Below are 17,397 nucleotides of genomic sequence, written 5' to 3'. Positions count from 1 at the left end.
TAATATTAAAGCGAAATTATTAAATAAAATTTGAATTCTCCCCCTCATTTTTCTAGCTGTTATGAAATTCCTAATGATTTAAAATACATCATTAAATTGACCGAATTCAGCGAACCGTGACATCATTTCATTGTAATCAATCATGCATCAGTAAAAATGTTTGTCATTTGTCTTCGTCATCGGAAATAATTTCAATGTAAACAACAATACAGCAGAAACATTATTTCTCATCTAGCCTTGCTGTCCGTTACTAGAGATTATGGACTCGCTTACTTCCTGAAAACAAACGTCAGCAATATACAGGTTTTTCTACTTAATACCTGATACTAGACATAACATGTCGATTTACTGTAACAAATGCTTCTGTTATTTTAAAATTTATTTGGGTTAAATGAAATCTTCAGTTACAATCTATTTACATTAAAATCTTTTGAGGAGAAAACAGGAAATGATAAAGCGATAATTTTTCTTTTTAAATTCTTAGCATAAATTGAATATGATAAAAACCTGGTTTATCGGAATTATTCGGGGTGTAGATATTTCAAATAACAGTTTATTATTTTCGGGAGAAGGGAAGGGAGGATAACCTATAGGTAACTATTTTCAGTAGCTAAAAATTTAGCAGCAAGTACACAGAGCATCATGAAATATATATATTTATTTATTACAATAGCGATATCGTGAAGTATATATTACAATGAATGTATTTACATATGAAATATATATTACAATGGACGTATATCTGTTTAATATGTACACGCAGTATCGCGAAGCACGGATTAGAAATGCAAGCCTGCATCGTGGAGTATGTCTTCCAATGGATGTGCATGTGTGAATCAGTGAATCATAAAGTATGTATTACAATGCTTGCATGTATCAGTATTGCGAAGCATGTATTGTAGTGCATATCTGTATCTATATTACTTAAAGTACAATAAATATACAGCTATACAGTCTCTTTTTAACCACTGTATTTTCGTCAGCATTTTTTTTTTCTTTTTGGAATCCGATTTCGGTTGCAGATTCTAGAACGAACAATGCACTCTAATCAGGACAGTGTATTTCTTCCCAATAATATGTAGACTTTAAAAACAGCACTCCTAAGCATAGTTTAGAAAGTATCAGAGATTAGTTAATTAGTTTTCAATTTCTTGTTTCTTGTGTCATTTTAATCACAATAGTTTTGCCAATGCGCGAAGTTTAGCAAGTGAAAAGCATTGATTTTTCTAAATAAGAGTTTATGAAATTTTTATGCGTAAAATTTGTGCATATTTTCAGTAGCTGATATACAATTTGTGTTTATATATATATATATATATATAAGTTTTCAGATTAACCAGTCATTCGTTATTTCAGACCGGTTATTGGAAGTTTACTATAATGTGCGATCATCTTTTAAATTTCTCTATGCAAAGCTTATCAAAAGTTGTAGCGAATTTCTTATTGATCAATAATACATAAGCTAGTGCAGATTCATCTCTTTATTCACGAAATATAACTTCTTTCATTATTTTCGTTATTTTACCTACAGCAATGTAATAACGCGTTTTCCATTTAAAATAGACAGCATTTAAACAAAATATTACCATAAAGAGTTTCTTTAAGCAATATCATTTTATGTTTCTTCTATATTTTAAAGTTTTCGCTTGAGGTTGATAACGATGTTTCTGCCATTGGTTAAAAGTTTTAAAGTAAGTTTGGGTTTTACGGAAGTAACTCTTTGGATTTACTATCATATTGATGACGTCACTTTAAGCCAGAGTACGATAGTTTGGCAAATATAGATACCAGATTATCTTAAGAAAACACCAAAATGAGTAAAACTTATTTAAGGATATAGTATTTGCAGTAGATAAAAAAACACTGAAGCAAATAAAGTTTCTGTGTTTCCCACGTGACACGATAAGTCTTATTGTTGAGTCATAAAGTATTATCATAAATGTTTTGCAGTGATATTTTGACTACAGATGTCGCTAACAGAAAGTTGTTCAAGTTAAGTTTTATTCAAATAAAATTTGTGTATAATGCTTGAAATTCTGAGTAGAATTCTGGGTCACTAAGTGACCGATATGTATTGGCCATTGCCGATAGATGCAGTAACTTGCAAGTACACAGGCAAGTGGAAAAACAACAAAGTATTTTAAATTCAGTTTAAGTTAGCCTTATGGTAACTCACGTATCTCTAAAATAAATAACATCTACTATGTAAGACAGGAATTAAAAATATATGATTATAACAATAATATATAATTACAATAATTATAGCATAAACTTTTAATTAAAGAAAATGATTCTATGCATCAGTCGTTTTATATAATCTCTTGATTTTAAATAAAATTCAAATATAGATAATATCTGAATAATATAACTAATACTTAATAATTAACACAGTATGTTAAGTATCGCGTAAAATTAAGTTTGCATTTGTACCATAATTAATACTATTTAAAAATCAATAGCATTATAATCACTTTAAGGAATGCTAAGGAAGTATAATTATCAGCGTCAATAGTCTATTGATATTTTTTGATTGAAAACAGTTTAATCATAATGAGTTATGATCTAAGTTTTTAAAATTAATTATTTGTTAGTTCAGTAGGTTATCTATTAACAAAAGATACGGAGTACTTCAACTACTTTTCTACTATTGTGTGCAGCACATTTTACTGTGTTTAATTCCTCGTATTTTATTCTCCGAATGCTAGCGTTTAATTTTTTTGATGATAGTCATCAGAAAGACTTTTCGAAAAAAAATTTTGGATAAGATATTAAGGAAAGGTAGTGTAATAAAACTGTATGGCGATAATATACGGCTTGCAAACTATTCGTAGGAATTAGTTATGAAAATAAATGTTATTTGTGCAACAATTTAGTTAACATTGAAAATATTTAAATTTAATTTATGCAAGAATAGTTAAGTCATTACATTTTTATTCAAGAACAAAAAAGTTACTTTTCAACGTAACTTATTCATTCTGGGAAGCAGGAATCATCAGATGTATTACGTACTGTTGAGTAAAAAAAGTAGAGATTGAAAAGAAAGGAAAAACACCATCCTGAATCATTTAGATTTAAAGAGGTAAAAGACATTTCTTTCACCATAATATGAGCAAATTCATAAAAATGCTTCCTCGGTCATACAGCAACATTATTCAGAGTCAATTACTTCATTTTAAAGCTCCTGTTACATATTTTATTACAGTTTGAGTGTAAAATTTGTTTATTAGAATATGAGTTTTTGTTGGCGAATTATATTCAGAAAATTCTACATTTATGAAATTGGAGTTAAATTATTTTCGCAGTATATTATATGAATTTCATACACATAAGAAGATTTCACACACATAATTTCATACACATAAAAAGGAAATAATAAGTTAGAATATAATATATTAAACATACGCGGATCATTTCTAACTGGACCATAGTATAACTGATGAACATGTTGATCATCTCTGCTGTCTTGACTTCCGCAACAGAAGAAAAAAGGCCCGCAAGATGTGCCTACAGAATCCCCGGTCCACCAGCAGGATAAAATGAAGGAACATTGCGTATTTTCAGGGCATCCAGAAAAGAGATTTACTTTCTTTGGTTTCAGGAAATTCCGGAGGAGAGATGAAGGTCGAAGGCGAGATAATTTCTCATCGGCTTGCGAAAATCCTAAGAAAAGAACGACAATCAGTTTTTATTCCAGTTGAAATAATTCATTTCAGTTACATTTTGACTTTGCAAATGGCTATAGTCTTAATCGTTTTCCGAATCTAGTTAGGTTACGTGACGTCATTTATCAAGCTCATAGCGTAGAAAATATTGTCTTACTGTGACATATATGGTCTTCAATTTATCATTGACACGACCTGGCAGATTACTGCTTCTTAGAGTCTATCCAGCATAACATACGATATTTAATTTGCATTTCGAATTATTTGCATATTTATTAAAACGGTATAAAAGCAACACACGTATTTCCCAATGATCTAAATATTTATTCATTTCTGAGCTATACACTGGTGTGCAAAAATTAAGGACGAAGTCGAAAAATTAGCATATCAGCTGAACGAAGAGGCAGAGCGGACAGAAAGACCAATCAGGAGATTAAGTAAGGTGATGTACGGTAGCACATGCACAGATATGCAGGTAGACGTAATGGGGGAGTGTCTCAGTAGTATAAAGCATGTTGTCGGTGTAAGATCAGTATTTTTGGCAAAGAGATTGCACGCCGTATAGCAGTTAAAATCACACCGAGTTGCTGCCTCAGCGAGAAATGGCGAATAATCAATCTGTTAGACGACATCTGGATGCTTTTACCCGAGGTCGAATCATTGGGAAGTTGGAGGAAGGCCGCAGTGTGACAAGTGTGGCTGCAGAGTTCGAAATTGCTCACAGCATCGTTTCACGACTTTGGAGACAATTTCAAACTACAGGAACAGCTATCCGGGGGTTTAGTAGTGGTCGTCCACGAGGAACCACACCCGCAGATGACCGGTATATTGCCTTACAGGCCAGAAGAAACAGGCGGCAGACAGCGGGAGAAATCGCTAGACACACGACACAGGCGACTGGACGACCAATATCGCGTTTTACCGTGGCCAGAAGACTGCACGGTGGTGGTCTGTTTGCACGACGCCCTGTACGGTGTGTACCTCTAACGCCTGCCCATCGGAAAGGCGTTTTCTGTGGTGCCGGGAACACCGGCAATGAATGAGGACGAGTACTCTTTACAGATGAGAGCAGATTCAGTCTGAGTAGCGATTCTCATCGCATACTCATCTGGAGAGAGCGGGGAAGCCGCAATCATCCCTCGAACATCATTGAAAGGGGACAGGTATGGAGGTGGTGGTGTTCTCGTTTGGGTAGGCATCATGCTTGGTAGTCATACAGACCTTCACATCTTCGACGCAGGTTCAGTCAACGGGACCCGTTATTGTAACGAGATTCTTCTTCCATATGTGCGTCCTTTTAGAGGCGCTATGGGTCCGCAGTTCCTTTTCATGGACGACAATGCACCATGTCATCGCACAGTAGCTGCCGAACAGCTCTTAGAGAGTGAGGATATTGAACGTATGGATTGGCCGGCACGATCTCCGGATCTCAATCCCATCGAGTATGTATGGGATTTTCTAGGCAGACGCTTGGAAGCTCGTACCTTACCACCAGTAACGATTCCGGAGCTTCGATTGGCGCTGCAAGACCAATGGGCAGCAATGCCTCAACAACTCATTGACACCCTCATTCTCAGCATGGGCAGACGCTGTGAAACCTGCCTAGCAGTCAGGGGAGATCATATCCCCTATTAAAGATCGGATGTTTCTTGCTGGACACCCATCACAGGGATGTTTCGGCCTTCAGACGCATTGCGCTCCATGCTACTTTTTCAATAAAGCTTCTTTTCATCCCTCTGATTTCTCTTTTAGTAAGTGTTCCTTACATTACTCATGTCCTTACGTATTGGGGATCTTACGGTATTAAATGTGTTGATTTGGAAAGCTTTTGTACAAAGTTATATTGAAAAAACCGTCTCGTCCTTAATTTTTGGACACCAGTGTAGTTTTAATTAACATCATTTATAATACCACCAGTTCTTATACAACGTACGGAATTTTGTTATATTTTTAAAGGTTTGCACAATTACTGTTATTAATAAAAGATTTTTCTAACGTCATGTATTATGCACTCGGAGCAGAGTAATCGCTTATGTGCTACTTAACAGTCACATATTTTTAACGATTTAGCAAGATATGTAGAAACATTATAAAATAATATAAAAACTTAGTTTAAAAAAGGAAAAAATATGGGAAATTGTGTATGGTTATCGAATCGTTATCAGAAAAGGGGCACACAACTCTCAAGTACTTCACTTTAGCTGATAAGTACCGTTACAGTTTAGAAACCTGAATAAAAGATCTTAGGTTTTATTTTACTTTAGTAAGGTTTCATGTACCTCCCAGAGTGAAAGATCACTTTCTTCTTTCGGGAATAATGCAGATAAGTTCTGAGAAAGTAAATAGCATACATATCTTTTTCCTTTAAAAATAGAGCATTTTTGTCAGCAGAAATACCACATTAAGTTTAAAAAATCCGATTTAAGGCAAGTTTGCAATATAGTTCACGCATTATTTGTTATTCCATGCATTACAAATTTACATTATTGACCCTATTTTTTACAAGCACAAGATTCTTTGTGAGGGTTAAGAGACTACTTTTCTTCAAAACTTGCACTTTATTCTCTTTGCACTATAACTCTCATTATATTAATTCTTTTTATGTTGATGGATCAAATTATTTAAAAATTAATTGATTTCTTTTAAATAGTATAATATTTTTGATCCGATATTGACAATTAATTTCAGGTAGGGTCATAAAATATGGGCAGAATTAGGAATTAACTTTTTTCATACAGATTTCTTAAATTAATTTCAATAACTTTATGGTTATTGAACATTTCAAAACTGAGTATTGAAACTAAAGTAAACATGTAACTTCAAATAAAGATGTAACTTCAAACTTCAAATAATAAACTTCTATGTAACTTCAAATAAATTCGTGTTTATAATTTTTCATAGTTAATGCTTATGTTGCAGTAGAACCTGGTTTATTTGAACTAATGATAGCATAACTATATTAGATAACACGGTTTTGAAAAATTACAAGAGGCCGAAGGTAGAACTAAATATGCATGGCATAGTTAAAAAAATATGCGAATAACAAAATATTGCACATGCCATAAGTCACTGATCATATATTTTTAATCAAGTTCCTGTATGTTGAACACTTATGCTTGCCAGATCGCTTAGCAACCCTACATTTTCTCAGAAGATACCGTGCATAAAATATTAAAATGAAAATAAAGCTAAGTTTACCATACTTAGCTCTTCAAAGTAGTTCGTTACTGCTTGAAGATATTACTCTATTGCTGGTCATAACTTTTCAATAATTTAATACTTTCATAGGACGAATTATCATGCAGCTCACTGGAAATTTGAACACTCTTCTAAAAATTTCCCCACTTGCTCATAACATCTATAAAATTACTACGTTTCTGGCTCTAACAACTTGAATATGGTTTGTGTGTAACGTTCGGATATTAATCTGTTTAAAGAAAGCAATTACTAAATGGAATTCATGCTTGAGCAAATGAGGCTGCTAATACTTCATTCATTTATATCAGGGCACTCAGGGAAGCTAATTACAGAAATTTACACCTGAATTGATAAGTGACAAAGAAGTCTCCTGCAGTATTCTGAATAAATGGCTCTATCAGTTTTTGTTAGAAGACTGCACTCTCAATCTGGACTTTCGGCTTTTAGTTTGAAATTATCATCGCCTTCAGAGATTCAACATCATCGCTTTCAACCTGTAGTTGCAGAAGAAGATTGTTATCTTTATTTGATGGTGTATTTAATTACGGCAAAGCACACTAGGGCTATCTGCCAAAGGGGAGGGATGCCTTTCATGGAGGACTTTCTAAGGGAAACTGGCTCGTATACACGTTACACATAGGAAAAACCACGAAAACACCCATGCAGCCAGCCCGTTCGCTGGATTCGAACCTCGGACCGAACTACCAGTGTTCAGCGGCTTTACCGCTCGGCCGCTGGTGGGCCCATCTTTGTTTGAATAAGTCAAAGCACATGAGAGTTACTTACGTAAGGGAAGGGATACATTAGGGAAGGCCATTTTAAAGGAAAAGTGGCTTGTACACTTCAAAATCAAATATTAAAATTAATGCACACTCTAAAATGCTCACACATTAATATTAAAATTAATTTACAAGTGTCATGTATCTCTCCGCGGCCAGTCATTCAGCTTCCTCTTTATTACCATTGAAGAACCAGCAAAAGAGACGGACAGTTATTGGAAGTTTAGGGTATTCTGCGATAACTTCAATAGGGTTTCGCACCTGAGTTTGAACTTAGGTTTTAGTCGGTGTGGCTGGTATATTTTATAGGGTATTGACACAGCACGTGAGTTAAAACATTGACACTTATGGTTGTTTCGTTTTAACTATATTGGATTCATGTTGCATGTATATACATATAACTCGTGTAAATATGCAATAAAATGTTTAGAATAAATTTATTTTGGATATGTTTATTTTATCACTGTATCAAGCAAGACACACAAGTATTAAAATTACTTCACAGGGAATAAAACGACAAACGCCAGTGCAATCAGCTCATCCACTTAGGTTCGAACCACCAGTATTCAGTGCTCTTTGATCAGATGGGTATTATAGATGAAGAAGGCAGTGGAGTTAAATTGCTGAAATCACTTCTAATAATATATAATGTACGTCATTTGAGCCTTGTTTGTATTACCGCAACATTTCATACTTTAGATTTAAACCAAATTTTACCTTTGTTTTGCCCATGCCAACACCTTTTTATCGACAACGTTTTCAACACTTATTCTGTGGCATTCTTCCACTCAGTATTGCTAATTTCACGAAGTTTGCTATAATAAACGGAAAAATACAAGTCAACTCTCTTCGTTTCTTATAAACGATTAATGTTGGCCTCTTTTATAAGCAATTTTCTCACTGAGAGAGATTTCAATCAGGCACCTGTTTGCGTTATTCGCAGTCAAAGGAAAAAATGGAGAGTTTTATTTACTTTACACAACTGAGAATAGAAATAGGACACTAAGAAATTATTAATGCATATAATCTTCAGGAGACAGGGGATATTATTCTATTCATGGGCAACTATTAATGTTGGACGAAGCTTTATTCATATCGATCTGATTGATATTTAGAAAGATCATTCAGATCAATATGAATAGAACCCCATGTTCTAACAATAGTACAGAGATAGCTCAAAGTTAACTATTGTAAATAATATGCGTAATTGCATTTATAAATTATAAATTTCAGAGTTATAGAATGATTTTACCTTTTATTTTCATACCGAGTAAATAAATCATAGAAACACCAAGACAATAAGCTATGAGCACATTCCTTTACTGATGATCAAAGAAAGTTGATAATAATTTTTTAAAGCATTTTATAATATCAATCGATTTAAATAATATTTTTTTGTATTTTAGTAAATTCTGATTTTGAAAAGAAGTAATATCCAGATTTTGAATAGCTAATAATTCAGAGAGATTGATATCAATAAAAATCGTATGTAGTTCGAAGAATACTGCTGTGCGAAAACAATAAGAGGTAGCTGGAAAATAAAGGTATTCGCATAGTTTAAGGTAAGTAAAGATAAAAGATCAGAGATCAAAGACAGAGAACGTAGTGCGTGGTAATAAACAAATGAAACTAAATTTTACCTTCAGTGTCACTTTTATTTATTATTTTTTTACCATCGAGGAGTATGAAAGAAATCTCCAAAATACGGAAGAGAGAAAAATAGGAGTTATCCTCCAGTTAATTCTAATTATTACGATATCTTCACTGTAAGGGAAAAGGTTTGCTTTCTACCTTTAGTTAAAACGAAACATTACGTTACAGAAGCAGACAAACTGACTAAAAACTCTGTAATAAAATATTACATTATAAAGGTATGAAAACTGTCATAGGAATCCTGACTGCTTTGCTGTTATTGATTAACCGAACAGTAAACACTAGAAATCTGAGTCACCCATAAATATTCTGAAGGTGCGTGGAAAATAAGCTTTACCAGTGTAAATGAATGCGTAAAATAAAAGTAAAATTTTGACAATTATATGTTATAGAAGACAGAATAGCACCAAATGAAAGACAGTGGTACACTATATTATCCGAAAGATGGGTGTTCTGAAACTTTAAGAAGCTTTTTGGTTGTCTTGCCCGACAAAGAAGCGTTAAGGCAGTTCTGCCCAATGAAAACATGCTAGGGGGTCGCATATAGAACTAAAACAATTAATAAAGGTATCAATATTAATATTACGTGTGATAAATTTCATTTGCTTTTAATCCAAAAGGCCTTAGTAGAAAAAATATACTGAATATTTTTTACGTGAATATTCAACTTGTATTTTGAACACTAATGCAACTCTGGAGTATAACAGGAAAGAAGGTCACAAATTAAAGTAGTGACAAAGCAAATTAACGACAGCCAATTGACTTGTAATATTATAAGTGTTAAATTATTTAATATAGTTAAACGAATTTCCTTTACAAATTTATTAGTGTTAAAAAAATTTCCACTTAAATGAATAACGTTATTTAATCCATTTTAATTTATTTTCTTTATGATACGCATCAGACAGGAATTCTATACATTCCGTTTTCAAATTTGCAGATAAAACTGATGCCATAGGAGAACAAGAATAATCAAAATGCGTCATTTAGTTTTTTATTCTTATTTTACTTTCTATGTGTTTCATATGGATAAAATTTGTTCACAAATATGACGCTTTTCAAGAATCATGAATAGGGAATTTTCATTAAGTGCTAATTATTTTCTATAGGTAATAAGTTACATACTCAAATAAATACTATTTAATTTAAAAGGAAATATATAGTAGAAATTTTATGAGTTTTTAGGAATTTTCCACTTAAATTAATAACATTATTTAATCCATTTAAAGATCCATTTAAAGGAATTTCCTTTACCCTGCGCGTCTGATAGCAATTTTATACATCACGTTCGTAATTTCACAGGTAAATTTAATGCCAAAGAAAAATGCAGCAGTATTAGTATCGAATTTCGGCGTATTACCGAAATACAATTGATGTTTACTGAAATCTTGAAATCTGTTCTCAAGCACAATTAAAATAGAAACCAAAGCCGTACATTTTTCATTTCTTACCGGACTTTACCTAGGCAAGTTTCCAAAATGAATTAAATTATTTATCTTAATGTAAGACTGCCTCAAATTTAATTCGATTTAGAATGATGTTTGTCTTCGTAACACTATTAGCGTTGCTGCTTCGTAATGCAAGGCATGATGGAACAAGAACAGTGAACGTGGTAATGGCGTCAAGATGTTTAGTATGCGTAAATGTTGAATATGATGGAAGTAATAATTTTCGTAATGCGGAAACACAGTGCTTACGAAAAACATGGAAAGACGTTTTTCTATTAAGGATGTTTACGAGACATAATGTTTGATATTTACAAGAATTGTTCAAGCGAAAGTCACCAATTGCAATGTATTATTGCGCGCGTAAGTTTCGTAATTTATTAAATGCATAAATTATGTAAAAGTTTAATAAAATTTATTCTTATCAAAAGAAATATAACAGATCGCTGGAATTTTCCTTAGAGATATTCGTACAAGTGTTTACAATATCACGCAATATAATCAATAGTTATACTTCAAACTATTATAAACATTAGAATGCAACGCAATGCAAAGAGAAAGCTAATCCGCTCTCACGCTGAACCTCGCAACAATAACAACAGCAGCTAGCTAAACAACTCGCAAAAACTGACTCAAACGCTCTGTCTCCGGCCTTTTATAGATTTCAACCTGTCGCTTGAGAAATTTTTAGTAGTTTCTGTTTCTCAAGGTTTCTGGAAAACAATAAAAGTATGGAATTATGGTTACAGCTAACATAGTGATCAATTACATTTATTCAATTTCAATACAAATTACTGAGATATCCATTTATTCAAAGTTAAGTACACGTGCTCCTATATTTTTACTATTCCCGCGTAGCTTTCTCTTAAAATTTGTCTCGCGCTTCATTCCACTGGAAAATGCAACTGTAAATCACCAGCATTAAATTACTTTACATTTTAAGTTAACTTTTGTGTTATTTGAAATCCCGAAAGTAGTGGAGATTAAAAAACAAGAATAAAAATAATAGCATTTTATTTAGTACAAAATGAAATATTGCCGAGAAATGTTTTTTGTTAGAAAAGAGAACTTTGGCATTGCGTTACGATGCTTCTTAATCTACTTTTAGGTTGTATAACTAAGGCAAAGAAAAAAAGCACAGCTATTACAAGTCAAAGCTCATGAGGGCTATTTGTCTCCATTTTTGACGGATAGAAGGCCGGTGAATGAAATCTAACTGTCTCGTTTTCCTTCTTATTTGCCACTTATCTCACAAAAGATTAATCTAATCTCAAAAACGATACACATAGTGGATATAAATATAAGAGAAAAGTTAAAAGGCCAACACTTGATTATAGAAACATTACAAACACGTATCTTAACGAGAATCATAGCATATTATGTTAGACAGCCCCTTTCACATTAGTTGCTTCAAGGTGCATATAGTTCCATTTTTTCTATTCCAAGGGGTCAGAACTTTCAAATTAACGGTCTGATATTTCAAAAGACTGATCGCACTTGCACTGATGCCCAGTACGTCACAAATCTGTGCCTACAGTGATGTCCGTTTCGCCACAAATTTATAGGTACAGTGATGGTCCGTGCGCTAAAATCCAATTATAGTAATAAACCCGCAAGGCGTGCACAGAGGTCTGTACCCTGCTAAAAATGCCCCGTACAGATCAATAAAAATTTTAATTGGGATTTGTCTTACGAGTACTCATAGGAAACCAATAGACCTATATGGGTACCCGTAGGTTAAATCCACGTAAAAAACAGTAGACAAAAACTCGTCAACCTGTACGGGTACCCGTAGGCCAAATCTCTATAAAAGCCAGTGGATAAAAATCCGTAGACCTGTGTGAGTACTCGTACGCCCCAGTGCAGAAAACGTCATAGACCCATATGAGTACCCGTAGGCCAAATCTGTATAAAATATTAAAAAAACATACTGCTTTAAGCGTACTGGATATCACTATAAATACGAATTTGGGGAGTAGTAAATACCACGGCAAGTGTCTTAAGAAATCTTTTGTCATTAGCATTCTACTTCCGGTTTGTATGATGGATTGTAGTTAATAATTTTATGCAAGGCAAATGAATAACTATCTAAAAATATTTCATGTGCTATATAAATATCTAAAAATATTTCATGTGCTATAGGTAGGTATAGCCATAGGCTATAAGTAGATGGTGACAGACAAAACAGAAGAGAGCAGTCATCCAAAAAAATTTGGGAAACTATGAGCTAATCTAATTTCTTAAATTAAACAGCTTGTTCATTTGTTACTACGTTATCTTCTTGTGTTGATACATCAGCGAGGAAAATAAATTAATAGCAAAATTTAATTTACTGGGCCTAGAAAAACAAAAAAATAATTCTGATAATTAAATTCATAGACATCTGAGTACGAATACCGGAAGTCTACGGCACATTTGAAGGGAGTTCAATAAATGAAAGGAAAATATTGCACCACAGCTTAAAAGTGAAAAAGTGTACTTACTTTTCTGGAAAAACGTATTGTTCCCTCTTCTGATAACTGAAGTTGCCGAAACATGTGAAACTGCTATAATTAGAAGCAGCAATGGAAGGTCGAATTGCATTATGCAACCAACTCATGTGGAATGCTGCATCTGCAAAAAAAAAAAAAAAAAAAAAAAAAAAAAAGCACAATTTTAGATAACATTAAATTAAATCTCAATGCAAATAAAGAGAAATCATTAATTAGTCTACAAAAATAGATATTTTAAATAAAAATAACTAAGAAGTTGCTATTTTTAAATATCCAAAACTAATGAATTTTCTTTTTCTGAGAAATTAAAATGTACATTCTTTAATATTTTAACACAGTTTATCGCCCTCTTAAGTTGTCTTTCTCGAAAAGACATTTATTTGACTTTGTAGTACTTGTGAATCTAACTGATAAAATTTTGCTCTTCTTGTTTAAATTTTTCCTTTTTGGGAGATTATCTTAAACGGGTGCGACCGTTCCTTTTTTATTACATTCTACTAAAACTTTCTTCATGTGGCTTAAGAATGTAACAAAAAGTGAAGTAAATTTTTCTATTACGCACATAGCAAATTTTGAGAACTTTTTCTACAAATTTCCTTCTTAACCCTCCAGCCGGCTAAGAGTAAAGAGACTCCAAATTTCCCAAAACTGCCATAAGGGGAGGTATTTTTTATTTTAAAGCCAAAATGACATTTTATACCTGGATTTATATGCTTTTAATATATTTTCTTAATTTCTTGAACATTTCAAGATGGAAGTATATATATTTTTACTTAAAGATGTCACAAAAATTATTTTAGGCTGTATATATACAAACTGGCTAGTCAGAGGGTAGTACCTCTAGAACAGGGAAGTTTGTGATATTTTTCTGCACGAACCAGTAATTTTATTTTAGACTATATATATGTGTAAGATAAGAAATATGAAAGCAAATTTCTAAATTTAATTGGCTAAACCTCTTTTGGTTTTTATTTAATTTGGGGACTTCCTCTCTCTCTCTTAAAAATAGCGATATAAGTCTAAACTGCGTCATTTAAATTAAACATGCGATCCTACGTAAAGCTTAATGCAGATACCTCTTGCCCAATCAAATAATTGTTAACCAAAACTGATTAAACTCGGAAATGAAACTTTTTGACTTCCTCCCTTCTTCCTCTGAATCGCTACGTCCTTTTCCCTTACGCTTTCCTCCTGACAGGACGCTTCTCATCCACACTGTTGCTTGCTTGCCTGGGAGGAAGTCGTACTTTAAAACACGTGTACATGGAAATTATTGGATTCAACTATGATTGAAAAATATCTTAGCTACAGAAAGATGTTCTGATGTCAATTATCCTGCAATAAAATTCTGTTTCGAAACAGCCACATCTAGAAGTTTTTTGGTTTATGCATCCATCGTTCTAACTACGCAATCAAGTTGTCTTCAAGTTATGATGCAGAAAACCACTGCCAATCCGCTGCAACTTACTTCTACCAAGTCAACTTATTTCAATAATAACGCAGTCTTATTACAATAATGGAGCAGTTATATTACATATATATATTTCTAAGCAATAATCCAAAGCTATATTTTTAAAAGGCATCAAAGCTGAATTAAGTTTATGCAGATAGAAGAAGCTAACATTAGTTAAAAGTTATATTATTAACTTATATAATATAGATAGCAACTTTGCCTACAATAAGATTAATTTTCAGTTTGAGTACAATTCTTCTTCACATTACAATAGTCTTTTATTTTTATAAAGTTTTATATACTTAACAAATCCTTTTTGACTATAAATTGAATTGCATCTGTTACACTAATATATTAAAATTTATGTTACAGTATTTGTAACATCTGCTTAATTTCCAAATTATCCATGATGTTTATTTCTTAAGTAAACATCGTAAATAAATATGTGCTAAATTAGTATACAATTTCTTAAAACTTTATACTATTTTAAATAACAGCAAAAGTAAATAAAATAATTTTAGTTCTTAGGAATAAAACATAAGGAATGAAAATAAATTACTGTTTTTCTCTTCTCATGATGTTACGTTGCGAATGCAGCATCTTCTTAGATATTCAGTTTTTTTTCCAGGATAAAGATTTCTTCGAATGAGTGGATTAATGATACACATTAATTCTGCTTACTATACAATATTGGGAAATTTTAAGATAACTTTCGGTTAAGATAAAAGTGCTCTAGGCTCCATTACGTGCATTTCTAATCATTTCAATATATTATCCATTATGCAGTCCATACTCAACTAGAAAAAAAATACGATTATTTGAAACGTATGACGAATATTACGCAAGAATTAGAAGAATTTCCTTTCCTTGATGCTAAAATTCAATTTACTTTCTGTAAACAATTTCTCATTCTTGCACCAGTTACTCTTTAATTGAACCTGTTTCTGTTTAATAACACCATCACTCTTTCATTGCTTGGATTCTTATTCCTTTTCTGCGACTAAAAATTTAGGGTATCATTAGCTTGTGCTATTAAATGGGGATTAAACTCGATAAAGCATTATTGGATTTAATTGCTCTTTCTCATCCTATTCCTTGTTGCAAAACTTAATATTGTTCTCGGCAAATAATATTCTCTCAGTCAAATCCCCATCTCGAGTTTACTCGAACATTCTAAACCAAAAACATGTTTGCACGTACTTCAGTTGCCAGTGGCCAGCTGACTGCCACTGAAGCATTTGCTCAATTATTTTCGGCAATGAGTTGAATGTGGCCTGCATCAGAAAATATGTCCCGAGGCAAGATGCGTGCTTCGCAAGGTCGTCTCTCAGTCTTGCTCGTGAACTGGTTGTAATGTTTTTCATAGAGGGTGAGGTTGTGTCAATGAAAACAAGTCTCCCAGTTATTTCCCCTCCCTTCGTTCTGGCAGTGATTATTTATTTCTGAACAGCAGTATTCAGAAAAAATCAACATTTTTATCCAACACGAAGAATTAAAAAAATTAAAAGCATATATTGCAAAGAAATAAGATGATCTACAAATATGTGGCTTCCAGATTATTTTCATTGTGCTCCTTCAATGAGATAATATACATCGTTTAATAAAGTAACATTTAAATAAAACGTATAAATTATTTACAAGTTGAAGCCACAATTATACTCACAAAAAGATCTATTAATTAAAATCTTCCGTTCTAAAACATTTTTATTCCAGGAGCCAATAATAAAAATTAGGCATTAATTATGCAGAAATTGAAGGACAAAAATGTGTTTTCAGAGTGAGCAGTTTGATCTCGCCACCAACTATCGTTGAGAATTGATGATACATTTCCCCCCTCAATTTTTCAATTAAATTTATATTATCTCTTGCTTTTAATGAATATCATAACTGGAAAAGAACCTTAGATGAGTACTTAGACCTAAATGTTTCGTTGTACACAGTTGCAAATTAATTTACACAGTAAAATTAAAAAGCATAGTGATGGCTTTTTAATTTTACCTTCCAGATATACTTTAGTTTTCGATTTTGAAGCGTTAAGTTGCAATGATTATTGATCCACTTTTAATGAGTAATTTAGTTACTCGAAAAATATAAATACTCGTTTTAGTAATTAAAATAAATGCACTGCGCATATTAAAATGCTCTCACAATTTTAGGACATACTAATTTTTAATGTAAAACCCGCCTAGCATTTCATAATGCAATGGGGCAGAGAATATACTTTCATCGGTCGAGTCATTTGGGTGCATGCTTTGGATAGGACTAAAACTTTCACTGATTTGAATTACCTGTCACAAAATTTGAATTTACCTATTTTTTAGTAATTTTACTTTTTGAAGGTGATTATAATGGAAACTACGGTTTCATAAAATGACTGTCTTTGAGTTCACTAATTTCATCAGCACTATAAAATCAGTACTATTTAGTATTACTACAAAATTTATAAACTCAGTTTAATAATAAAGACGATTAAATCTTAATTCAAAAATGAAGAGAAAAGAAAAAGCATGACCAGACCAATAAAACAGAAACGGAATCAAAAACTTTGTTCAAAATTCAATTTAATTTTATGGTGTTCTTCCTTTATGTAACTCCATAGCTAAATCTCCATGTGTGAAGGTAAGAGAACCTTTAAAACAGAACTAAACATTTGAAACAAGAAGATGTAAAATTACTGATCATAATATCAGTGTCCCCTTCCCTTTTTCCAGAGAA

General features: G+C 32.5%; 1 protein-coding gene across 2 annotated transcripts in view; it reads right to left on the bottom strand.

The window, feature by feature from the left end:
- The window catches only part of LOC118199025 (trypsin-1-like), a 124,930-nt gene that overhangs the window by 38,022 nt on the left and 69,511 nt on the right, over window positions 1-17,397 (bottom strand). The window contains exons 1-3 of one of the 2 annotated variants that reach the window (XM_035370906.2): window positions 15,242-15,926; window positions 13,221-13,350; window positions 3,403-3,660 (exon numbers count right to left, since the gene is read on the bottom strand). In XM_035370906.2, coding sequence (XP_035226797.1) covers window positions 3,403-3,660; window positions 13,221-13,320 — 358 coding nt within the window. In that variant the 5' untranslated portion in view covers window positions 13,321-13,350; window positions 15,242-15,926. Of the gene's footprint in view, window positions 1-3,402; window positions 3,661-13,220; window positions 13,351-15,241; window positions 15,927-17,397 lie in introns of those variants that run through there. The other variant, XM_035370838.2, reaches the window with a different exon arrangement.

The sequence above is a fragment of the Stegodyphus dumicola genome, chromosome X2 (assembly GCF_044657685.1).
Source record: "Stegodyphus dumicola isolate Sdum_Otavi_A_Nest chromosome X2, ASM4465768v1".
Taxonomy (NCBI): domain Eukaryota; kingdom Metazoa; phylum Arthropoda; class Arachnida; order Araneae; family Eresidae; genus Stegodyphus; species Stegodyphus dumicola.
The sequence above is the reverse complement of the archived record's forward strand: the minus strand, read 5'-3'. Positions and strand labels throughout refer to the sequence as shown.